The sequence below is a fragment of the Balaenoptera physalus genome (assembly GCF_965194825.1).
Source record: "Balaenoptera physalus genome assembly, chromosome: 17".
NCBI lineage: Eukaryota > Metazoa > Chordata > Mammalia > Artiodactyla > Balaenopteridae > Balaenoptera > Balaenoptera physalus.
Window position 1 is genome coordinate 47391603 of NC_138895.1, and position 26618 is coordinate 47418220.

At 41.0% G+C, this 26618-nt stretch overlaps 1 protein-coding gene and 2 long non-coding RNA genes across 4 annotated transcripts in view; 1 reads left to right on the plus strand and 2 right to left on the minus strand.

Annotated features, from left to right (window-relative positions):
- Positions 1-26618, minus strand: part of LOC309646452 — a 333740-nt gene that overhangs the window by 239144 nt on the left and 67978 nt on the right. The window lies entirely within an intron of this gene.
- The window catches only part of LAPTM4B (lysosomal protein transmembrane 4 beta), a 67480-nt gene that overhangs the window by 36902 nt on the left and 3960 nt on the right, over positions 1-26618 (plus strand). The window contains exons 3-7 of one of the 2 annotated variants that reach the window (XM_082432788.1): positions 2164-2237; positions 2600-2722; positions 6893-6991; positions 12298-12393; positions 12562-12591. In XM_082432788.1, the coding sequence (XP_082288914.1) occupies positions 2164-2237; positions 2600-2722; positions 6893-6991; positions 12298-12393; positions 12562-12576 (407 nt within the window). In that variant the 3' untranslated portion in view covers positions 12577-12591. Of the gene's footprint in view, positions 1-2163; positions 2238-2599; positions 2723-6892; positions 6992-12297; positions 12394-12561; positions 12592-26618 lie in introns of those variants that run through there. The other variant, XM_082432787.1, reaches the window with a different exon arrangement.
- LOC309646454 lies at positions 7862-12291 on the minus strand. The gene is made up of 2 exons (XR_014255376.1): positions 8682-12291; positions 7862-8338 (listed from the first exon to the last, which is right to left on the minus strand). It is a non-coding gene; the product is annotated as an uncharacterized lncRNA (long non-coding RNA).

Below are 26618 nucleotides of genomic sequence, written 5' to 3' on the forward strand. Positions count from 1 at the left end.
TTCTGATAGGCTTTGCACATAATAAAGGATGTCCAGCTCCTTTTAGCGAGGCTCTCTGGTTTCCCAGTACTTTGAGCTCCACTACTGCATTTGCTTTACCTCCTTCGCAGCTGGGTAGCATGGTGGCTAAGAGCATTGCCTCTGGAGTTAGACTTCTGGGGCAGAATAGCTCATCCACCACTTGCTAGCTGGGCAACCTTGGGCAGGTTACTTGCCCGGCAAAAATACTGTGAGGCATACATGAAATGTCCTTGTTGGTACCTCTTCCCTCATAACAAGGGAAGGTGAGTTCATTTAGCATTAAAATTATAAAGTCAACTATAAAATATATATGTATCCTGAGAGAAATCATGCTCTTTTAAGTACTGACTAGTATTAATTGTCTCTTGATTCTCTTATAACCTTCTTTTTTTTTTTGAGAATCAAATTTTTACTCCTTTAGTAAAAGTCATCAGCTTTATTATAAAGGTACTGCATTAAATCTAGAGACCATTTCAAGGAAGCTTCATTTTTTTTAAGGTGGCAAATGGTCTTTGTTGATATATATACATCTGACACAGAAAGTACTTTGACCTTATGATTCTGTTTGTAAACCTGCTTAAAATATCCTCTCATCTCTGAAGCTGAGGATATAGTGTGGGTGGCTTTAGAACTGGAATGCTTTCCTTTGGAGAAATACCTGTAGCAAGTGGCAGCCTAGGTTGGTTCATTTGGTCAGTATTTAAAGCTTAAGTAGAAGCAGCATAGTATAGTAGAGAGAGCCAAAGATTTGAGTCATAAGAGCTGGATTAGTCATAGTTTAGCCTTTTGATGCAGATGCTATCTCAGCAAGTTACATAACCTCTGAGCCCTGGTTTCATAATCCATTCACCGGGCACCGTAACATCTGCCTCAGAGTAATGAAGACTCAATGAGGTATCTGTGAAAATGCCTTGGAAACTGTCAGCACTATACAGATACTTTACTGCAAGGGTTTTTGTACTCTCTTAGCCTGATTATAACCCTACACGTTACCTTCAGAAACCCAGGTATACTGTACTTCTAATCAGAATCTCCTAAAGATACGGTAACATGACCTCTTGAATAAGTCTTCAGTTTGTACGTACTGTGAAACAGGCTTTGTACTAGAGCTGCTCTGTTCAACAAAGATATGATGCAAGCACACAAGTAATTTTAAATTTCTTAGTAGCCTCATTTAAAAAGGTAACAACAAACAGATGATTAACTTTAATAATGTATTTAACTCAGTATATCCCAAATATTATTTCAACTTGTAATCAGTATAAAAATCATTAATGGGATTTTTTTTTTTTTGATACTAAGTCCTTGAAATGTAGAGTACATTTCAGTCTTACGGCACATCTCAATGCAGATTGACCACAGTACAAGTGCTCAGCGCCCACATGTGGCATCTGTCACCTTCTCAGTGTTGAGGTTGCAGTAGTGAACGAGACACAGCAGCTCCTTTTCCTCAGGAAGGTTCCTCTAGCAGAGACAGTACACGAATAAGCAAGATAATAGTGAAACATGCTGTAAAGAAAATACAGCAGTCACGTGGGCATGACGGGGAGGGTCACATTAGCTAGGATGGCCACAGAAGATCTTGGAGGTGTTGAGCTGAATGATTAGAAAAGACGGAAGCCAATCATGTGAAAATATGAACGACATTACTTCTGTTCAGTGGGAACTGCAAATGTGAGGCCCTGGCATGGGATGATTTGGCTGTGTTTAGTGAACTGAGTGGTGTGGCTGGATTACAGTAAGAAAGTGTGGGATGAGATGAGAGGAGATTGGAGAGGTTGGCAGGCTCTAGACTAAACAAGAGACATAAAGGTCCTGATAAGAAAAAGAATACCTCATTTGTTATATATATAATTCAGTGGACCAGAAGACCAAACTTTTAAATACATATACATAGATATATTTATAGATATATTTAGTATAGACCTATGTGTGATTTAGGGAGAAAATCTTTTAGGCACTTTGCTTCCATTAACAATCATTGACTCAGACTCCAAAGGAACTCTGGTGGTTAACTTAGTATAAAGTTCCTGTCTATAATTGGTTTATAAACAAAATGCCTTTGAGGAGTGACTTTAAAATATGTTAAAACAGTGGAGCTACTACTGATTTTCTTTCTTTTTTTAAAAAACTTTTTTGCAGACATGTGCATTGCTATCGGCAATTCTCTTCTCATGATCCTGATCTGTGCAATGGCTACTTATGGAGCATACAAGGTAAGCAGCTTAGAAATAAGGTCCTGGGCCTTTCCTTGGTCCCTTACACATGTAATCTGTGCAGCTATCTGTAAGAAGTAAGGAATGATTGTTCTCAGTTTCCTGTAAGAATCTTTAAAAGTTTAAATTTCTTGCTAATGTTACGTGGAAAACCAATGTTACAGTCTCAGAAGTGTTCACTGAGGCTTGTTGGTTGACTGCTTTTGTTTGGTTTAGCAAGTGGCCATCGTGACCTGCTTTAATGAATTTCTACTCCTCCGTTTCCCTTCAGATTAAGAAAAGATTTCTCTGAATTCAGAAACATAATGTTTTGTAATATTGAACATCTTAAATATTAACATCCTGTCCTGTCTTATGTTTAGCAACACGCGGCCTGGATCATCCCATTCTTCTGTTACCAGATCTTTGATTTTGCCCTGAACGCCTTGGTTGCAGTCACTGTGCTTGTTTATCCAAACTCCATCCAGGAATACATACGACAGCTGGTACGTGACCTTTATAATTACTATGTCTCGGGACTTCCTTGGTGGCACAGTGGTTAAGAGTCTGCCTGCCAATGCAGGGGACACGGGTTCGAGCCCTGGTCTGGGAAGATCCCACATGCCGCAGAGCAACTAAGCCCGTGAGCCACAACTACTGAGCCTGTGCTCTAGAGTCGTAAGCCACAGCTGCTGAGACCGCGTGCCACGGCTGCTGAAGCCCACGCGCCGGGAGCCCATGCTCCGCAACAAGAGAGGCCACCGTGATGAGAGGCCCGCGCACCGCAACAAAGAGTAGCCCCCGCTCGCAACGAAAGAAAAGCCCGTGCACAGCAATGGAGACCCAATGCAGCCAAAAAATAAAATAAATAAATTTATAAAATAATAATAATAATAATAATTACTATGTCTCTTCGTGAGGGAGACCTGGTTAAGATAGAAATATAAAAGATGTAGAGATAAACATACACATACTAATTTGTGGTGTTTTAACTTGCATCTGAGAGATTTTTGAATAAAGATAACATTTTTTTATCTCTTAGAATGCTTTTTGGGAAAACATAACCCCCTGAGGTAGATAAGTCAGTGATGATGGTATTAGAGGTGCCTACCTAATTTATAAGCTGCTTACTAATTGTCTTATTTTTGTAAAATGCAATTTGCTCAATTATCAGCAGAGGATAGCCTTTTGCCTCTGCTGTGTATGGGAAAAGTGGAACTCTACTATGTACTGTTTCCCAGACCCCATAGAACCCCTTTCTTCTTCAAACTTCTTTTTTTTAAATATTTATTTATTTATTTATTTATTTTTGGCTGAGTTGGGTCTTCGTTGCTGCGCACGGGCTTTCTCTAGTTGTGGCGAGCGGGGGCTACTCTTTGTTGCGGTGCGCGGGTTTCTCATTGCGGTGGCTTCTCTTGTCGCGGAGCACGGGCTCTAAGCATGCGGGCTTCAGTAGTTGTGGCTCGCGGGCTCTAGAGCGCAGGCTCAGTAGTTGTGACGCACGGGCTTAGTTGTTCCGCGGCATGTGGGATCTTCTCAGACCAGGGCTCGAACCGCTTCCCCTGCATAAGCAGGCGGATTCTTAACCACTGCGCCACCAGGGAATCCCCAAACTTCTTTCTGGTGCTGGTTTTCTACAATATTAAATGTCCTTTGTGACCATATGAGTGAATATTGGTGGCTGTCTATTAAGAAGCTCATGGAGGGTGTGAGATTAGAATACTTCTGTGCCTTCACATTTTTTAATCTTTGTGTTTTAAATTATGTACCTTAAAATGTAATTTCTTCAAAATCTTAGAATGCTTTAAATGGAGAGAATAGAACGTTCAGTCTTTGGTTTTCATAGTAGTTTCTGAGGACTTCCCTGGTGGTGCAGTGGTTAAGAATCCGCCTGCCAATGCAGGAGACACGGGTTCGAGCCCTGGTCTGGGAAGATTCCACATGCCGCAGAGCACTAAGCCCGTGCGCCACAACTACTGAGCCTGTGCTCTAGAGCCTGTGAGCCACAACTACTGAGCCCACGTGCCACAACTACTGAAGCCCGTGCGCCTAGAGCCATGCTCCGCAACAATGAAGCCACCACAGTGAGAAGCCCACGTACCGCCGCAAAGAGTAGCCCCCGCTCGCCACAACTAGAGAAAAAGCCCCTGCGCAGCAACGAAGACCCAATGCAGCGAAAAATAAATAAATAAATAAATAAATTAAAAAAATATTTCCTTTAAAAAGAAAATAGTAGTTTCTGAGCATGGGGGAAGGAACAGGGTTTTTCTGGGATGGAGCTACAGACTGGGGGTTTGATGTGATAATGGAGGTCGAGAAGTTCAGTGGAAAAGAGGGATGGAGGGGATGGAGCCAGGGAGGGAGTGTGGCCCCAGGAGTTTGTGATCTTTTGGCAGTCTGCCCAGGTCACGTGACTAGTACTCAACAGACCTAGTATGAAAAGCCTCCAGTGTGTTGCTCCTCAAAAGTATTAGGTTGTCATTGCTGTAAGAAATAGCTTCTTTTTGTTTCTTAGAAACAGATCTATGTTTTCGTAGAGTGTAGTGTCAAGAAAACTTTGGTGTTATTTCCCATGTGCTAATTTTATGTATTATCTCTTGTGATAACAGCTAAGTGTTTCTGCATGAGGGGGTTTATGTGCGATGAACAGGTTGTAGAACTACCTCTGTCTTTAAGGACTTGAATTTTACTCTGTAATAATGATCTGGCACTGAGCTCCTAAAATCATCCTGGAATTGTGGAGGAAACATGATCTCGACAGAGCCCGCCATGGGGGGGGGGGCTGGGAGAGGGTGGAGTAAGGGGACACCAAGGCAAGTCACATGACAGTCCTGACTACCTGAAGAGTATATTGTGTGCTGCATCCCATGTATTTGGAGATTGATAAGGAGGAGAAAGGCTAATGTGCAGGCCAGCGTTTAGAACACTCAGGATACTATACCAAGACTTCCTGTTCCACCCGCATTTTTCAGTCACTCTGTACCCAGTTGTAAAGTCATAATATTGGTGGCGCTCACAATAATCCTCATATCAGTTTAAAAACTCACTGTCTACTTTTATGTATAATTATAAATCACATAATACAAGTAGGCATCTTCTGCACATTCGACTTGAAGATCAGTCTGGGCTGGAAGAGCGAGGCCTGCAGGTTATCACAGCGCCTAAGAGACGGCACTGAAAGGGGACATTAAATTTCCCCTGATATTGCCCCTCCTGTTGACAAGTTGAGATACACAGTGAGTCTGGGGAGGCTTGTCTGAGAAGGCTGCTAGAGAGCGCCGCGTAATCCTAGTGCCATTTCTTTTTATGTGGAGTCTTGTAAAACACAGTTAAACTAAGTTACGTGTGTGTTTTTATAGGTCTTAACTGGATGTAGAAACCACGTTCACTTTTCTGGGAGAAAGATCTTTGTGGAAAGGCTCATATATTTCCACTGTAATAGCGGTTGTTTTTTTTTTTTTTTCCATATTCCTGGAAACAATATGATTCTGTGTTGGTCTTACAAATAACATCAGTTTGTGTTATTTTTGCCCTTTGAGATCAGTACTACAGACAGCCTTTTTAGGCTCCAAGGGCAAGGGCCAGTTTGATGTGCTGATCACAAAAAGTGACTTAGATTTTATTACTTAGGTATTTTGCCAGAGTGAAAGGAGACTCTGAAAACCACTAGGTGAGGCCCATCCTGGGGAGGCGGAGCCAAGCACACGAGTCACGAGTTTTCTCCTTTGTTATGTCTGGGAACACTGCTCATGTGGGATCCAAACACATAGTAGTGGGTGATGAGGAGAGATGAAGGGTGACCGCACACGGGGCTGCCTTCTATGCACGCTGTGTAAGCCGTTTACAGTGAGAGCTTCGATCAGTGCTGAGCACGAGACTCACGCTGACATCCTGTCATTCCCGTGACCCATAGTAGCAGATTTCAGTCCTCCTAAAAGGGTTTCTTTTGACCTGGTAGTTAATCATTATGGTCAGATGGTAGGACTTGTGTTTTTTGTTTTTTTTTTTAATTCAAGTACAGTTGATTTACAATGTTGTGTTCATTTCTGCTGTACAGCCAAGTGATTGTTATACATGTATATACATATTCTTTTTCATACTCTTTTTCGATTATTATCACAGGATATTGAATATAGTTCCCTGTGCTATACAGTAGGACCTTGTTTATCCATTCTATATAATAGTTTTGATTTTTTAAAAATGCTGTAAATACCTACTAATATAAAGGTTTTGTTCTTTGAGAAGTCGCATCAGCAAAAATGCTCTATATTAAGAAGGCATTATTTTAATAGGGTTCTCCCCCTTGCCCTCCACAAGCCCATTAGAATGGTCCAGAATTTGCAGAAAACCCAAATTTTGAGGTGTTGTAAAGACCATTGACTTCTAACTTTCTATATGGTTGGAGGGCAGAATTAGGTCTTTACGTCTCATGAATCTTCCACTGAGTTTTCTTTTTGAGAGTTACTGCCTGAATTAAGAACAGGCTAGCCTCTCCCCATCACACTGTTTATAGCTTTTTCATTAGAGGTAGACTAGAAATGTTGTAGTGTCCTTAAATAATAACTATCTATCTGCTTTAATTAATTGCTTTCTGATAAGCACATCTGGTTACTGCTTATGGAATAGAATCCTGGATCATTAATGAGATTTGCTAATGAGGTACTTTTCTTTTGTAGCCTCCTGATTTTCCTTACAAAGATGATATCATGTCAGTGAATCCTACCTGTTTGGTCCTTATTATTCTTCTGTTTATCAGCATTATCTTGACTTTTAAGGTAAGCATGAAGATTTTACTTATGGTCCAAATATTATTAAATGTATTCATGAATGCTAAAGAAGTAAGCAAACTTCCGTTAGTTTGTTATCTTGTTTTAGATTTCTGAACTGCTTTTTGAATTCCTCACAATTCTGTTCCTTCTCTTATCTATATGAGAGAGATAAACACTAACCAGATTTCCACAGGCCAACCCAGGGTTCTTCTAAAATCTATTTGGATGGAAATAAATTAATATAATGTTGTACATTTATGTGGTGTGTATTAAGTACCATAGCATCCATTACAGGTCTCTGTATACATTCTTTTGTAATTTGTGGGGTTTTTCCCTAAATATTTATTTATTTATTTATTTATTATATTTGGTTGCAACAGGCGGGCTCCTTAGTTGCGGCTCGCCTGGCTCCTTAGTTGCAGCAGGCAGGCTCCTTAGTTGTGGCATGCGAACTCTTAGTTGCGGCATGCGTGTGGGATCTAGTGTCCTGACCAGGGATCAAACCCGGGCCCCCTGCATTGGGAGCGTGGAGTCTTACCCACTGGACCACCAGGGAAGTCCCTGTAATTTGTTTTTAAAAATGTAATCGGGGACTTCCCTGGTGGCGCAGTGGTTAAGAATCTGCCTGCTAATGCAGGGGACACGGGTTCACACCCTGGTCTGGGAAGATCCCACATGCCGCGGAGCAACTGGGCCCGTGAGCCACAACTACTGAGCCTGCGCGTCTGGAGCCTGTGCTCCGCAACAAGAGAGGCCGCGATAATGAGAGGCCCGCGCACCACGATGAAGAGTGGCCCCCGCTTGCCGCAACTAGAGAAAGCCCTAGCACAGAAACGAAGACCCAGCATAGCAATCAATAAATAAAATCTTTAAAAAAAAAATGTAATCGATTTTGAACATAATTCTGTAACAGTCGATTATGAATTTATCATTTTTATAAATTAGTTATTGTTGGACATTGAGATAGTTCCTACTTTTTCACTTATAAATAGTACGGCAGTGAATATATTAAATTAAATACATCTTTTGTACACTTATACATTTATTTCCTCAAGATCTATTTCTTGAAATTAGAGGGTATGCGTAATTTGAAGGTTTTTGATAGTTTGTCAGATTGATCTCCCCTAAAGTTGAATGCCTTAACACTCCCATCCGCCACGTTTCCCTCACCCTCATCCGTCGAGTGCTATTTTTCATCTTTGTAAACCTAATAATAAAAACATCATCATAACTTGTGCTTGTGTGCTAGTAATAAGTAGAAAATTCTCAAGTTAGACCTTGAACTTTTAATTCTTAACATCTTTCGTTGTCTTTATTTTGGCATAAAATTACCGAATTCTTTAAAAACCAAGCCTTGGGCTTCCCTGGTGGCGCAGTGGTTGAGAGTCTGCCTGCCAATGCAGGGGACACGGGTTCGAGCCCTGGTCTGGGAAGATCCCACATGCCGCGGAGCAACTGGGCCCGTGAGCCACAATTACTGAGCCTGCGCATCTGGAGCCTGTGCTCCGCAACAAGAGAGGCCACGATAATGAGAGGCCCGCGCACCGCGATGAAGAGTGGCCCCCACTTGCCGCAACTGGAGAAAGCCCTCGCGCAGAAACAAAGACCCAATACAGCCACAAATAAATAAATAAATAAATAAATAAATAAAAATTAAAAAAAAAAAAACTTTAAAAAAAAAAAAAAAAAAACAAGCCTTGGTGAGTTTTGAAGAAGCTGCATTTAGGGAGAAAAGTCATTTTAAATGGTAATGCGTTGAAGAGGAGTAGAAAGAAATTGATTCACTGAAAGTCACTGAGGTCTGCATTGCCCTCCATACAACATGCTCTGCATGGCTTGTTACTGCACGTGTGGCTCAGTGGTCCAGGATTTGGGTGAATTTTATACACGGATGTTGAGGCTTCCTGCCCCTGCAGCTCCTACCTCAACACCCCAACTTCCTGGCTTCTCGGTCAGACCACCAGCTGTGTGGAGAGTGGGCAGAGCCACCGGCAAAAGGCTTCAGACCCTCAAATCCCACTCACTGCAGGTTGCCACTCAAGGGTAGACTCCCCTTTAGCTTCTGCCTGTTTTGGGCCCTTCAGCCCTGCCTTCAAATAGAGTCTGTGTGTCTGTGTGTGTCTATTCCAGATTTTATCATTTTTACCCGGAAAGAAGGTTAGTCTGACCAAGCTACCCTGTGCCATTACCCAGAAGCTGGAACCTCCCACTGCTCTCAAAAAAGGCATTTTAACTGTGTAGGCATTTACATCTTTATTGGAAATGCTTACTTGAGATTTTGAGTCAGAGGACCCAGATCTACCTTGTGTCACTGCCATATAGCTATGTGACCAGAGCCTTGGTTTCTTCATTTACTAAATAACAGTAATCGCTAAGAAAACATTGTGAAGGGTGACTGTGAGGTTAATTGAGCTAATGGATGGGAAGATGCATCATTCACTTATTTATTCAGTAAATATTTAGTGAGGGTCTCCTGTGTGCCGGGCCGTGTTGTAGCTGCTAGGGTTTGGTGGTGAATAAGAAAAATCCCTGCCCTGTCTGCGGTGCTTTTATCAACTGCAAACTATATTATTTATCATAATGATCTAACAAAAGGCATCATGTAGATTGTTCACAGCACTGTCTCCAACCTGTGCGTAATGTGTTAATATTTCATTATTTATGTATCTATCTCTACTAACCAGATTGCATTTCCTTGAGAACATAGACCCTGCCTTCATTTTTCTATCCCTTGTGGAGACTCAGTAATTATTAGTTTAAACAAATATGAACACATATATGTGTTGCAGTTTCACATACCAGTTTTACCTGATTAGTAGCTCTCACAACCTAAATTCACTGTTACTCTTTAATAAGTTTTATCACTAGTGGTTCCCCGGGAACCCAGATCACAACATGTGTCAGTTTTGCTCTGTCCTTAGTTGGTAAAGGGAACAACGCTTACCACCTAGCTCTTCAAGTAGATGACGGATGTACTCTTGTCAGTGCAAGTCTATTTGGGAAATATACCAAATATTTAATTTATTCAAGATTACAGCAATGTCAAATAGGAAATAAGGTCATTGAAATAAGTTATTGGTCATTGAAGTAAGTTTAGAGACAACAGGCCAGGTTTTTCTCCCATCAGAGTGTTTAGTGAGTGAACGCTCCTGGCGTTGCAGGGGGCGTTCAAGAATGCTGGCTGGGCGTACGGGGCCCCAGACACTGGGTATTTCCCTCCGCAGTTTAACCTTCAGTTATAGATTTGTCATTTTGGAGGCCTCACATCAGAAAGAGTTCTTGTCTTAAAAGAAAGAAGCTTCTGTTCACTGCTAAAATAATGGATGACTGGTTAGTCTTCTTACATAGTACACAACAGAATATGTCCAAGCATTCCTTTTTTATTTGTATTAAAATTCTCAATGAGTCCAGCGTTTTTTTGTTTGTTTGTTTTAATAGAGAAGCAAGAGCGTTGTTGAGTAAACTGAAGATTTGAGTAAATTCAACATATTGTTCAAGAAAAATGCCCTTTCCATCTCTTTCTCATTGTTGATCTCTGCTTTCAGATTATTGCCATTCAGAAAACACTTTACTAAAATAGGATTATGCGTTTTCGTATTAACATTATCACAGAAAGTCTCACTGTAGGAAATAATCACCAAGTATGAATGCAACTAAAGACAGCATTCTGAGTACACAACAGAGCATTTACCTCACTCTTCTGAAAAGTGTTGACAAGCACTCCTTTTGTTGTTAAATGTCTTCTTTTTTTATAAAACAACTTTGAGATATAATTCACATATCATAAAGTTCTCCCATTTAAGTGTACAATCTAATGGTTTTTAGTATATTCACGGAGTTGTATAAACACAGCTCTGTGGTTAAACAATGTAATTTTAGAACACTTCTACTATATGACATTTGCCCTTACCCCCATCCCCTGGTAACCACTAATCTATTTTCTGTCTCTATGGATTTGCCCCTTCTGGACATTTCATATAAATGGAATCATATAATATGTGGTCCTTTGTGACTGGTTTCTTTGACGTTTCCAAGGTTCATCCATGCCGTAGCATGTTATCAGCACTTCCTTTTTATTGCTGAATTATATTCCATTGTATGAATATACCATACAATGGAATATTTTGTTTGTCTATCCTAAGTTGACAGACATTTGGATTGTTGTTACTCTTTTGCTATTACAAATAATGTTGCTGTGAACATTTGTGCACAAGTTTTTGTGTGGACATATGTTTTCATTTCTCTTGAGTATTTACCTTGGCGTGGAGTCACCGGGTCACATTTAACTGTTTATTTGTTTGTTTGTTTATTTATGGCTGCGTTGGGTCTTCATTTGTGGTGCAGTGGCTTCTCTTGTTGCGGAGCATGGGCTCTAGGCGCATGGGCTCTAATGCGCAGGCTCAGTAGTTGTGGCACACGGGCTTAGTTGCTCCGCGGCATGTGGGATCTTCCTGGACCAGGGGTCAAACCCGTGTCCCCTGCATTGGCAGGTGGATTCTTAGCCACTGCGCCACCAAGGAAGTCCCCGCATTTAACTGTTTAACCTTTTGAGGGACTTCCAGACTGTTTTGGAAAGCAACACCGTTTTACATTCCCACCAGCAATGTAGGAGGGCTCCGTTTTTTCCACATCTTTAACCTTTTAATCAAAGAATTTCAAAGCTAGAAAGGGGCTTTGAAATCATTTTGTTTTAATCTGATTACACATGATTGGAATGAAAGTACAAAGACTTCGTATTTTAAACATCTCCCATGAGCTCATGCTTTATTTCCAGCATGTCTTTAGTCTGGACCTTAATTTTAATTATCTTCTGTGGATATTTCATTGTGAAAATGGAAATGTTTTAGTGAATTGTACTGATCACAGAGCAAATTAATGTGCTGTGAACCTTTTTTTTAAAAAAAAGTTGACTTGTATTATAAAATCATATATAATGATATAGAATAACGATCCGAAAGATCCAGAGTTAAAGTGTGATGAGAATCGGCTAACGAACTGATTGTTCTTTGGGGGCAGTAAATGTTTGCGGTGGTTGCTCCTTTCAGCTTCCTTTTCTTGGAAATTCTCTTTCTCCTTTCAGCCCCACCCTTCCCCATCGCCTTCTGCGTAGTAAGGCTACAGTATCACCCTTGGCCAGAAAGCTACTATATCCAACATTTATAATTTTAAAGGCTTTTTGGTTTAGTAGCGTTAATGTGTGTTTAAAATTTGTATAAATGAACATTTTGCAATATGGCTTTATCCATGATGATATTGTAAATTGTCTGAACTTTGAAAATTAAAATCTCTTAACAGTCACTACTTACTTACAGGGTTACTTGATTAGCTGTGTTTGGAACTGCTACCGATACATCAATGGCAGGAACTCCTCCGACGTCCTGGTTTATGTTACCAGCAATGACACTACGGTAGGTGTGATGTCACTTCACGTGGACATCTCCACACATCCACTATATGATGGCTCCTAAATACTTCTAGTGTTTGCTGCTTTTTTACTGTTGTTGAAACATATTCATGAGCTGCTGAGTCATCAGAGGATTCATAGTTGAATGAAATGTGTGTTGTTTTCCTTACAGGACATTAAAATCTAGTTGGCTCAACTCTGGTTCGTTTAAAAAAATATTACAAATAGATAATATATGTGCCACTCCACATTTATGTATCTTTTTTTTTTTTTTGGCTGAGTGGCATGTGGGATCTTAGTTCCCCGACCAGGGATTGAACCCATGCCCCCTGCATTGGAAGCACGGAGTCTTAACCACTGGACCACCAGGGAAGTCCCAACATTTACGTATCTTAAACCTGCATTATTAAAAAACCATGGTAGGGCCTCCCTGGTGGCGCAGTGGTTAAGAATCCGCCTGCCAATGCAGGGGACAAGGGTTCGAGCCCTGGTCCGGGAAGATCCCACATGCCATGGAGCAGCTAAGCCCGTGAGCCACAACTACTGAGCCTATGCTCTAGCGCCCGCGAGCCACAACTGCTGAAGCCCGCGTGCCTAGAGCCTGTGCTCCGCAACAAGAGAAGCCACCACAATGAGAAGACCGTGTACTACAAAGAAGAGTAGCCCCTGCTTACCACAACTAGAGAAAGCCCGCGCTCAGCAACGAAGACCCGGTGCAGCCAAAAATAAATAAATACATTTTTTTTTTTTAAAAAAACATGGTAGGTAATTCTAGGTATCAATTCTGCATAGTTTGACTATACTATCTCACTTGACATGCGAAATTAAACTTAAAAATATGATTTTATAGGTAGAGAGATAAGAATGGCAGAGATTACTGTATCTTTAAAACTTGCCCCGCATATGAAAACCTTAGTAAAAGAATTTAGATGATCTGTGTTCTGCCACTAGTTGTTCATACTTAAATTTTTTAAACCTATCAATCAAATACGATTTTGAGAAACATGCCTTCACTGGAAGAGTGCTCAAAATCATTTGTCCTTTATGTAATTATCTTGCCTGGCTCGTGGTAAAAGTACAAGTCCTCTAGGTACTAACCTCCCTGTGTCTCCATCACCACGTGTGATGCTCAGTACAAGTAAGTGCTCGAGGAGTGGTTAATGGAAAGGATGGGTGACATGTGCCTGTGGGGTGGGTCCAGGTGGATAGGATTGGAGGGGACAGAATGGACAGGGCAGATGAAAGGATAAATATAAATGGTGTGTCTGTTCTAAACTAGGATGGAGTTTTATATTTGGTTTTGTTTTTTAAATTGTGGTGACTTGCTTACTCTGTGGCCTTACTGAAATAATTTAGTCTGCCCCTGACTTGACTTCCCTGTGTATAAAATGGGGATAAAACAACTTCAGACTTTATACTAAATACACAGGTGCAAGCTGATATCACTGAGATCTCTGTGGGATTTCTGAGAGAAAGCGTGTTATACGTGAATAGTTTTCCTAAGTCCTCAGCAAGGAATCATTGGTTTGAATCAGCAGTGGTTTAAGAGGAGGCTCTGCCACGATCATATGCACAAACCCAGCGTGCCCAGATGCTGAGGGGGCCCTTTGGGGGACCTGCAGAATCCTTTGCACTGATCACAGTAGACACATCCTGCCTACTAACCCTTCAGAGAATTCCTCTTGGGTCAGTACATCTCTTTAAAGAAATAACTGTTCACAATTACTATAATTTTGATAAAATTACTGGCGTAAAGAATTTTTTCCTTCTCTCTGAGTTTCTGAGTATTAGTTATCTATCAGTATCTTTCTGTTTTTTCTTTAAAAAGAGACATCTCAGAGTACTTTTATTGTCCTGCTGAACTAATGAAAAGTCTAAAAAGTTTGAGATTTTTAGTTTTGAGGAACAGTAAAACTGCTAAACAAGCAAGGTATGTTAGAGCCCCATCCTAAATATTATGAATGTGTGGGACTTACAAAACTACCATCTTTGAAAAGTATCTCAGAGAAGATAATGCCCATATTGCACGTGTTTGTTTGGATATACTTCGGGTGGTTGTTTTTTCATTGCTTTCTGAAGGGTTATGTGTATTTTTAGTAGAAGCAGGGTGGAAGGGCTGGGTACACGTTGTATAAATACACCTGAAATCAAAGGATATTCTGAAATTTGTAAAAATTGGGGTGCTTAGAGAATTTAAGAATCATGAGTGAGTCCCTAAAATGCATCCAGCTAGCTTTTTAGAGGAAGTTTTATTTTCCGCCCTTTGAAAGATTCAAAATTATGTATGGATAGCAGGTAAGCTGTATTTAGGCTAAGGTACACTCAAAAATAGTTGTACTTTCCAGCTGGACATCCTAGCTCTTCTAATAATAGACCTTTCTTCAGAAAGGCTTCCAGCTTGGCAGTAGTTTGTAGTAACTAGGGTTTGGGACCATGGACTAGTGCCAACTGTGATTGTTTCCTTGTGTGTTGACAGAAGGTCCTGGGGAATTGCTTGATGATCATTATTATTGGTCATTATCTTCTCAGTCCTTCTGTATCAACTTGCCATTTTTAAGATAAGGAAACTGATGATATGTTTCTACTTTCTAAAAGTTCACAGTGAACCTTTTTTTCCTTTTTAAAACAAAGAATGGTATTCCTGGGGAAGGGAGTTTTATCATTTCTCATAGCTTGCACAGATAGTCCACTTCAAAATAGGGATAGATCACCACCTGAAGTCTCTGCTTTCTGGCAGCGTTCTTAAAGATTGTTTTTTAAAAAAATAGGGCTTCCCCGGTGGCGCAGTGGTTAAGAATCCACCTGCCAATGCAGGGGACACGGGTTCGATCCCTGGTCCAGGAAGATCCCACATGCCACGGAGCAACTAAGCCCGTGCGCCACAACTACTGAGCCTGCACTCTAGAGCCCGTGAGCCACAACTACTGAGCCTGTGCCCTAGAGCCTGTGAGCCCTGGCTGCTGAGCCCACGCGCCACCACTACTGAAGCCTGAGTGCGAGTCAGTGCTCCACAATAAGAGAAGCCACTGCAATGAGAAGCCTGCACACCACAATGAAGAGTAGCCCCCACCTGACACAACTAGAGAAAGCCCACACGCAACATCAAAGACCCAACGCAGCCAAAAATAAATAAATAAAATTTTAAAAAATAATGGTATTGTGGATATTTTCCTAAAGAGTACTTACTATATCTAAAATAATAATTCCTTAGTATAAAATATCCAATGAGTGTTTAGATTTTCAGTCGACTCATGTTAATTTTCCTAGCAGTTTATTTGAAACAGGATCTGTGGGTCAGTATGCATTTTAAGACTTTGTAATTTTTTTAAAGAAACAACTGGCCCACAAACTAGATTTTACTGATTGCATACCTATAATATAGATCTCTGTATTTCCAGTAAATTAGTAGTTGGATCTAAACACTTCCTATATTTATATTCCCATTTTCCTTTTTTGTAAGATTGCTTTATAGTTGATAATTTTTCTTCCATCAGGAGGCAGGTGATGTCTGGTTGATTCTTTCTGGGATGTCAGCAACCATTGATATCATCAATTCATTAGGAATTGCAATATGATGACATGCTATCATTTTTCATTTATTAGCTGGAATATTTGTATAAAGAGAAACTTTCCCTCGTGTAGTATTTAGTTACCCAGTGGTACTTGGGACAATGATAAATATATATGCTTTTGTTCTCTTTATCAGTTTTCAAAATGACAAGTTGGTCCATCATTCTCTAGTGATGACCAGTGAGGGTTTTTTTTTTTTTTTTTAAGTAATAAATGAACTAATGAAAAGAGGCCTATTATTAGAAGAGCTGGGGATGTTCCGTTGAAAAGTACAGCTTTTTTTTTTTTTTATAATTTAATATATTTTTGGCTGTGTTGGGTCTTCGTTTCTGTGCGAGGGCTTTCTCTAGTTGCAGCAAGTGGGGGCCACTCTTCATCGCGGTGCGCGGGCCTCTCATTATCGCAGCCTCTCGTTGCGGAGCGCAGGCTCAGTAATTGTGGCTCACGGGCCTAGTTGCTCCGCGGCATGTGGGATCTTCCCAGACCAGGGCTCGAACCCGTGTCCCCTGCATTGGTAGGCAGATTCTCAACCACTGCGCCACCAGGGAAGCCCGCGGGGGCCACTCTTCATCACGGTGCGCGGGCCTCTCACTGTCGCGGCCTCTCTTGTTGCGGAGCACAGGCTCCAGACGCGCAGGCTCAGTAGTTGTGGCTCACGGGCCCAGTTGCTCCACGGCATGTGGGATCTTCCCAGACCAGGGCTCGACCCGTGTCCCCTGCATTGGCAGGCGGATTCTCAACCACTGCGCCACCAGGGAAGCCCAGTACAGCTATTTTGATTAATTTTATCAGTAAGCCTAAATAAAATTTACCTACTATTCCATACCTATTTTAAGACTTTCTAAGGGGAAAACCAAAATCTTCCTCTAAACAGCTACAACATAGCTAACATCCTTATGAGTGTCCTAATGATGCCATCTTGGCCCAGTTGGAGCCTCTTCAAGTTGGCTTCTGCGTCTTTTTACACAACTCTGGCAGTGTGATCGCTTCCTTGCTGTTCTGGGCTCATCTTGCTCATATCCTGTTCCACACCTGGAATCAGCTATTTCTCCAAGGACCCCTGCTTCCTTTCAGTAGAGACCATAATCTGTATTTCTAGGGTTGGAGAACAGATTTTTTTTTTTTAAAGAGGGCTCTGCATATTTAAAGGTCGTTTTGACTAGTACTAAAGGAGTTCAAGAACTAAAGGAGTTCTAATTAAAAAAAAAAAAAATACTGGAGCCTCACTCTGAGATCCTAAGCGGGGGCTGGAATGATCTAGTTCTGTCATTTTCCCTGGTCTCCGTAACTATATTAAGATCCTCATAGTGTGTCATCATGTATGTTTCTCTTTTGTCCATGTCTTTATTGGGAATCCACACGGACACGTTGTGTCTTTCACTTCCTATCAAGTATTAAGCCAGATGGCTTTTCTCCCAGGCTGAAGAGTTTCAGGGTGACCTCTGTGGAAAGATACTGGGGCTCTTGTTGGTAGAAAATAAATGTGCTGCTTTTTTCTTCTCTAAAACACTACACATATTATTAGCCAGGTATCTACTTTTCCAATTACTACTCAGGGAGAATAGATAGCGTTATTATATATTGGAGATCATTCTATGGATTAATTGCTCCAGTTTCCTAACTAAACCAAAGCAAAAACCTTTGAAAGAAATGCCTTAAGACAGAGAGGTCACAAACTCTGTTAGTTCATCATGCTTCTTAGGGTCTTGGTATTTTTTTCATGATGCTCTTTGGCCAGAAGACATAGCTAGCTGTTCATTTCATTAAGTAGTCAGGTCCAGACAACTTAAGAGTAGTAGTTAGTGTAGTACCTAACAGGCTTTGTAGTGTTTTTCCTTGGAAATTTAAAATATCCCAAGGTGTCCCTTTGAGTCACTGCCATACATGGTTAGGTACCCTAGAGAGATGCAACCTTCCCTTTAGAACATTGTGTTCAATAGAAATCACATTCTGGGTATATATTGCATAATACCACATTCTCTCCCCTACCTTCATCAAAAGCTGGCCGTAAGAGGAAAAATGTATTAAAATACTAAATAGTAGAAACAGATTTCTTTCACCTTAAAATTTATGCAAATCGAGACTTAAAAAACCCTTTTAATCTGCTCACACCAGTGCAGACTTGAGTCATGGCAGTACCCAGTGTTGGGTTAAATCCATGAGGAGGGAATCAATTGGGGCACTTTAAAAGCAGGGAGATGAATGTTTATCCAAAATAGTGTCCGAAATCCTCATTTCCGATAAAAGGATCATCGTCTTGGGCAATGTAGGAAAATGGCTGTTTAGGGATAAATAGGAAAATTTTAAACTTCATGGAGTCCGTTATGCCATATCATATTGCAGGTGCTAATCTTGGTGAACACTATATACAGGTTTATTGTTCTGACTTCAAAAAGTGTTTTGCCGGGAGTTCCCTGGCAGTCCAGTGGGTAGGACTTTAACTGCCTGAGACCGGGTCCAGCCCCTGGTCGGGGAACTAAGGTCCCACAAGCCATGTGGCATGGCAAAAAAAAAAAAAAAAAAAGTGTTTTGTTGTGTGGGGCTGGCTCAAGCTTGAAAAACACAGTTGAGAAAAAAGTCAGTGACCTGGTGAAGGCCAGATTATCTCCCCAGCAGTCATTTCCCTGTAGATATCCCTGAGAGGCTGAGATTAATTAAGGCTGACCTTGGGCTGTCAGAAAGCCACAAAACACTCTCAGTTGACTGAGAAGGGTTGGAGGTGGGGTGGATTTATTTAGTAGTCAGTCTCAATGACTTTCAAAAATTGTGCATAAAAAATTCCATTGTTTTTTTTCCCTCCTGTTGCTTTTAAAAATTAGTTTGTTCATTACTTCCTAGGCATAGATTACATGTGATTAGAAACAAGTTCTTGACTAGGTGACATGAGTTGTGTTTATTTTCCCACATCCCACCCCCAGAGACAGAAGGGGAGGGAATGAACTAAATTGATAGCAGGAGAGATTTTTTAGACTTCAGAAGTTCCTTCGTACCTGAGAAACTAGACTGTTACCAAGATGAATGTATAGTCTTCATCTTGCAGATTCTTCAGAAAAGTCATTACTGATTTTCGGAAACTGTGTGAGGAAGGCTTCGTTTAAAGGCTGGTAACGAGGCTGGCTCTGAAGATCTCCTTCAGTCCTGGGCATTTCAGATTCATGTACGTTAAACATACGTCACAAAACAGACCTTTCACCACTGTCACCTACCTGTATGAACCAGGGGGTCCAGGAGGCAGTGGGGAGGGGGCCGGGGGAAGAAGGCTCTCCAGTTACAGGACTTGTAGAGGATTTGAAACTCCAGCCTGTGAGTTATTGGCTCTGAAGCTTCTGGCCTAGTAAGTACTGGAATACAAGAGAGACATCTTATTCGTAATACCTCAATTTTAGATATCTCTTTTCACTTGTAATTTAGTAGTTTGTATGAGCTAAGCTTTTGCTTTTGCTTCTTTTTTTTTTTTTTTTAATTTAAAAAATGTGAGAGGTTTTGATATAGACTGGGTAACATCCCAGATAAGCAGAGAGAGCAGCCAGGAGACCATTTCCATAGTCAAGATCACTACAGTGGTGAAGATGATGCAGTTCTGATGCAGAGGGCCGGAGGAAGAGGGGGAGAATTTGAGAGGGCTGTCAGAGGTAGCAGACCCCTGGGTACAAAAGAGGAAATTACCAAGTGGGTACCTTCCCACGGTCACACAGCTGGTGCGTGCCCGGGGAGCGGAGGGGGGATCACAGCCTTCGCAGCCTGGCTCCAGTCTGTCTTTACCCGCCACCCTCCTCCTAGACTGTCATCTGTGCAGACTGCCGCCAGGGCTGGGTGTTCTGCCCTGTTGCTGCTGGCAGGGCATTGACCAGGACAAGGAGGAGTGAAGCAGGAAAGTAATTCATTTTGATGATTCTTCTCAAGTCAAGTCACAAACTTTCAAAACAGAGGGACTTTTTGTTTTGTTTGCTTATTTTTGCTCTCTAGCACAGGGGAAGGAATGGGAGGGTGGATTAAAGAAAGAGGTAGAAGAAAAGTTAGAAGTAAACTTGGTGACACCAAGGCAGCTGCCTTATTTATTTATTTATTCATACATACATACATACATACATATACATATATCTATTTCTTTTCAAGTTCTTTTCCTATTTAGGTTGTTACATAATATTGAGCAATACAGTAGGTCCTTGTAGTTCCCTTGTTGTGTTAGCCCTCCGTTCTGTAACTCAGCCCCACGCATTTTCCTAATAGCTTCATATGTGCACGTGGCTTCAGACAGACTTGTCTGTTGGTTCTAATAGAAAAGCATCGTGGATAAGATTGGACTGGATGCCCGCTGAGATTTCCTCTGGAAAGCGTTTCCCCTGCTTTAACATATTCCATGCTGCAAGCTGACAGTGTGCAATGTTAACTCAGCTCGTGTTTCTTTCCCTCCTTCAGTAAAATACAGCTTTTGAAAAAAATATACTAATCTGATGGAAATTATCTCTGACCCATATAAGTTTCCAGTTATTTCATCCAGAGAACAACTGGAGCAGTCAAATCAACACATAGATAATTGACACCTAAAAGTTCTGGAAGAACAGTTCAAATAAACCCAGTTTTCACTGTGAACATGAATAAAGGATATTAATCAATTGCTCAATTGTTATCTTCCTATAATAGCAAATAAGAAAAATTTAGAGTAGCTTTGCAGTTAATCAATTATAAAATCACCCTCTATTTTCATTGTGTTTTACTTTAAAACACACTCAGAACTTGACTTATTTTATCCCACATGTCCAAGATAGAATCCATGTTGATTTTACTCTAGGGACAAAGGAGACATTGAATTTTATTTTATTTTTCAACATTCTAAGAAAGTTTCTGGGAATATATCTTAAGGAAGTAGTAAAAAAAAAACGTGTATAAGATATTCATGCGGCATTGTTTTTTAACACAAAAGTATCCAATTTCATTGTCTAGTAGTTGGGAACCAGTTTGATTAAATAGGGGTATGCCCACTTGATAAAATGTCCTTATTGCCATAAAAATTCTGAGCAGTTTAACAGCAGAAGAAAGGCTTATGATGTTTTTAAAAGGCTTATGATGTTTTAAAAGAATATAGAAGTCTGTGTTACAGTTACAGCTATGAAAAAGCAAAGTTTGTAGACAACAGATTAGATTGTAATAGGAAATTACGCGATTAATTTCTTGAATACTAGAAAACAAAGCAGAAGATATTTCTCCCTTTCCGTTAATTCGAGGGAGGGAAGTGTGTGGGGAAGGAGAACAGGTAAAATGGGAGTCTGAGATCTGAGGTTCTGAGCAGTCCTTCCAGCCGAAGTACCCTGGCAGCCACTGAGCACAGTCAGCTGGGCACAGCCTGGTTGGCAGCCCGTGCAACACACAGGGTAGATAGAACCCCATCCCAAAAGAGATGTGCACAGTAGGTGGCGTAGCACATTCAGGCTTGGGGGAGAGGAAGCAGCTGAGTTGCCTATGATAGGGCATTCCCTCTACTTCAATAGTTATATATAGTTTTATTTTAGATAAAAATGTAGTTCTTAAGATACTGATTTTGATAAAGTTATATATTTTTAAATATAGTTACTTTAGATATATTTATTTGAACATTAGATATTTTAGTGCATCTTAGCTTTCAATTTGGGCTACGGTATTATTTTGGTGTTCCCTGCCCAAATATCTCACCAGCGGGGATTTTTGACCCAATTTGAAAGATTTGAAGTATGAATTCTATATTGTAAGTATAATCTGTGAGAGAATTTGAGTAGCTTCTCTGCTGAGAATTAAGGGAAATAATGACTTCCTCCTATAAAATCAGGTGAGGACAGTTTATACTGGGTCTTCAGTGAATTGAGGATGCAATTACTTTCCACCTTATTTGTCTTTGGAAATTATTCCTTCTGTAGGTTTCACTAGGATCTTCCAAATTTGTTTATGTTCTTCCCGACTCCTGGTGTGTTGAATTGAGTACAATATGCCATTGGTTGTAAATTGCACCATTATCTTAGGTTCTTCTTATTGTTAGGTGCTGTCAGTTACAAGGCACAGCCTAAATTCAGGCGTTAAAATGTGCAAAAATGTGTACCTTAGAATCATAAATAAATGGTTATGTGTATGTGTGCGTTTACTGGTATATATTATAGGTAGAGTTATTTTAAAAGTTTGGAAACAGTTATTCTAAATGCCTTAAAGATAAGCCCAAACTTCCTGTTTGCGATGATCCTATCGCAAATGCCCAGATGGCTATTTCAGTTAATCTTGGAGATTCATGGTTCACCTATCTCCCCTTTCCTGTTTGGCCTGAGTAAAGGAAGCTCATATCTAAGTAGGCAAATGTGGTGTTAATGTAAATGCTGCCTGTTTTAAACAAGGTACATTGTAGACTATTAGGGGTGTAACAAATGGTAAAGGAAAAAAATATTTTGGCTACTTGGGATTAATTTAAATGGACCATTGGAAGATTCAAGTGCCTCTAAATGACACGATTGTTTTGGGGCTTTGTACTTTCACATCTGATATTATCACATCTTCCAAGGTCAGAATTCAGGGTAATGCTTTTCCTTCGTGCAGATGGAGGCAAACTTTTTTCTGTAAAAGCCAGATAGTAAATATTTTAGGCTTTGCGGGCCATATGGTCTCTGTCATAGCTATTCAACCCTGCTGTTGTAGTGTGAAAGCAGTTGTAGAAAATACATACACAAGCAAGTGTGGCTGTGTTGCACTGAAGTTTGAGTTTTATATAATTTTCACACATCACGAAACGTTTTTCTTTCAAAAAATGTAAAAACCATTCTGAGCCCTCAGGCCATACAAAAAACAGGCAGCGGGCCAGATTTGGCCCATATCATTCACAGACCCCTGCCTTCGTGGCAGTTTAAGCTGAGTTTTCTAGGTGTTTGTAGGACAACTATTTGAACCATCCCAAGGAATTTAATAACTCTACTTAGGGCCTGCATAGAGCTTTCCCCTCCTGCAAGTGGGATGGCAAATAGCAGCACCTAATCTTTTGGTCCTTTTTATAAGGATATTTTTTTCCTGAGAAAGTTTTCGTTCTCCCATATTTATTATTTTGCCAGTAGTTCTAAATCCAGCTTATATTTAACAAACTATAGTGGAAATCAATAAGAGAATAATTCACTTGCAAAATAGTTGCTAACGTGTTGAAAAACCGCAGCTTTTAAAGCTCTTATGCAAAGATAAGAAACTATCTTTTATACCAAGATCCATTCTATAAAGTCCTGTTTTAGTTTACTGCCAGAAAAAAAGTAACACACCCCCCCTCCTCCTTACTTACCTCTTTCCCTCTCTCTTTCTATACTTATTTGTCAAAATATGTATATATGTATCCATCCATCCATATATAGAAATAAAAACTTGATAACCCCAAAAATTTCTATTTTGCCTTATTTCTGGGTCATTTTAACATTCATTTGTCTTATTTTATATCGTGATCAATACAGCAAGCCATCTCATCCTTTCACAAATGTATGGAATAAAATTCAGATTTGTTGAGCCTCAGTGCATGCCATGTACTGTGCTAATAATAAGCACATTACTTGGGCTTATTCATTTCATTAACCTTGTGAGACAGACTGGTATCGTCCCCATTTACAGATGAGGAAGCTGAGGCTTGAAGAAGTGACTGGCCCAAGGCCTCCGAGTTGGGAAATTTGTCGGCCCACACAGTTGACTCCACAGCCCATGCTCTCGGCTACTACCCCAGGGTACCCCAGTCTTCTCAACATGGTAGCAAACAGAAAATTGCAACATTTGTATGGCACACTGTAGTGAATGGACACCGGTTGGGAAGCTCTGCACTTCGCCATGGGAGATAAACTCTGTTTATCAGACTCCTCCACTAGCACATAAGCTGTCTGCTGGCTCAGACCTTACAAGTGTCAGTTGGTGTGGTATCCTCAGTGCCTGGTACATAGTACGACCGGCATTTGTTGATGAAGTGAATGAACAGTATTTAACAAATCATTTGTCTTGCTCTCTTTTTTTTTTTTTACTGAGTTGAAGGAAGTAGCTTAGATTTTGTGACCCAGATCAGCTCCGTGCCCATGTCCCCAGTCATCCTGTGGTCATCTCCAGAGAGAGATCACACTGCAGAGCTCACTCCGTTTCTTCCGTATCTGCTTCTTTTCTTGACTTCTGGTGAATGGTAGCAATGTCCACTTAATCACCCAAGCCTGTAACTGAGGAGTCATCTTTAAACTTGTTAGAGTTAGGCTTTTAGCCTCTAGCCTTGAACTCTACTTTCTCTTCAGTTTTTTCTCTCTGTTGCTGTCAGATGGATCTAAAACATAAATCTGGTTTTGTCATCCCTGGATTTGAAAGTCTTCAGGGGCTCTGCTGTTTATAACTGTAGCATTTCTTAACTGTGATGTCACTCCACTTTGCTCTGTGACAGTCATTTGTGACTTGCGGGGTAGTATTTAAAATCTAAGTTTGCCAGTGGTTTGCTTTTTTTTGTCCTTTGAATAAATAAGGACAGCTTTAGGATTATCCCTATAACAACATCAGTCTCAGCTATGCAGTCTTGCGTTCTAATATTTTCTTGAGGCCAGGGAAGGGAGTGGAGCGATAACTTCATCCTGCCAAGTTCATCTTAATTGTGAAGCAGCTTTGAGGGACTGTTACTGATGTGTTATCAACAGCTGTGGGTCTCGTGAGCTATTGTGCTCTCATAAATACTGTGCCCCTTGCTTCCTACCCACTGCCCCGCAAAGGAGCCAAAAAATCAAAAGGAAAAAGACGTCTCTATTTATAGTGGTATTTTTTTTTAAATAAATTTATTTATTTATTTTTGGCTGTGTTGGGTCTTTGTTGCTGTGCGTGGGCTTTCTCTGGTTGCGGTGAGCAGGGGCTACTCTTCGTTGCGGTGTGCAGGCTTCTCACTGTCGTGACTTCTCTTGTTGCGGAGCACAGGCTCTAGGCATGCGGGCTTCAGTAGCTGTGGCATGTGGGCTCAGTAGTTGTGGCTTGCGGGCTCTAGAGTGCAGGCTCAGTAGTTGTGGAGCACGGACTTAGTTGCTCTGCGGCATGTGGGATCTTCCCCGGCCAGGGCTTGAACCTGTGTCCCTTGCATTGGCAGGCAGATTCTTAACCACTGCGCCACCAGGGAAGCCCTATAGTGGTATTTTATTTGTCCATGCTTAAGGGGGAGAGAAGGGCAGTTGGTTTTGTAAAAACACACCTGTGTATGCCCACGGGAGGCTCTGACACATGAACATCACCAAAGCTCCCATCCCCCTCGCGGTGGGGAGGACGGCTGGTTGTTAGAGAAGAAATTTTCACGTCCTGGCATTGCTTGCAAGCCTGGCTGGGATCTCGCCTGTTGTTCCAGGCTCATCCTTTGTAATCTCGACTCACACACCCAGGTCTCTAACTAAAGCAAACCACCTACACCTTTGCAGGTGTTTCTCGGTCTTTTGGGACAGTTCACGTGCGCTTCCCCCACTCCTGGGATGGGCATCCTCCAGCCTTCCATCTCCGCCTCCCCGGCAGCTGGCACAACAGCTGCCCTCTGGGGGCTGCTCGGTTGTCCTGGGGTGAGGAGTGAATGGACGGACATGGTGTTTCAACCACACTCACTTTGGCTTTTAGAACTGTAACTATGTGAGAGGTGCCCACAGCTCCGCAGACCTGCAGCCTGTGGTAGAAATGGTGTCCACTTTGTCTCCTTTCTCATCATTCAGTTACTTTTTGTTAAGGAAGAGTTAAGCTCAGAGCAGCTTAAATGTTAGCCTCTCACACTTCCTGCAGCCACCTGAGAGGGAAAAGGAACTCCTTTTCTGAGCCACATGAATCAATTTGTGAGTAGTGTTTACTGGGGTCACTTTCTTAAGGAAGGTGTGTAGTTGAACTAGTTGGACAATAATACCGCGTTGGTTATCTTGCTGCAGTTGGAGAATTGCTGCCATTTATTGAGCGCCCAAGTGCTCAGCCTGTACTTGGTGCATTAGGTATGTCGCCTCCCTTACATCCTTACGACAGTCTTTTGAGGAGTATCCGTCATGGTCTCCATTTTATAAGTGTGGAAGCTGAAGTTCAGGTAGATTTACTAACTTGCTCAGGACCCCAGGGTTGCTGAGTTACAGAGCTGGAATTTGAACCCAAGTCTCATTTCAGTTTGACTCCCCCCACCCCATATTCCATCTAGAATTTGACCATGGCCATAGAGCTGAAATGATAGAACTCAAATTTGGACACACCTCTGTCTAAAAACCAGTGCTAAGAAAGGACGATGGAAGTGTAAGACTCTTGCCTTTTAGAAACTTATTGGAGAGGAGAAAGGTAAATGTTTACAAGACAGTTAATAATAGTACAAGATAGCATATAATTTAATTGATAAGCCAGTTATGTAAGTGCTTTAAGAGAGTGGTTTTGTGTCTGAGTTCAGAGTGCTGTACTGTAGTTACTGCCATTTCTAGTGTTATGACTTAATATTATCTATAAAGAATATGGAACTATCTAACTGGTGTTTTTATTTAAAAAATTATTTTGTTATAATACAATTGCACGGCATAACTCAGAGGAGAAGAGAGTAATCGAGGCTAGACTATTTCAGATCTCCATGTTGCAAGTGATTTTAACTTGAGCTTGGGGTTGTTTGGGCTTTGTATGGAGTGACATACAAAGAAAGAAACACATTTGAGGAGAGAAAAATCA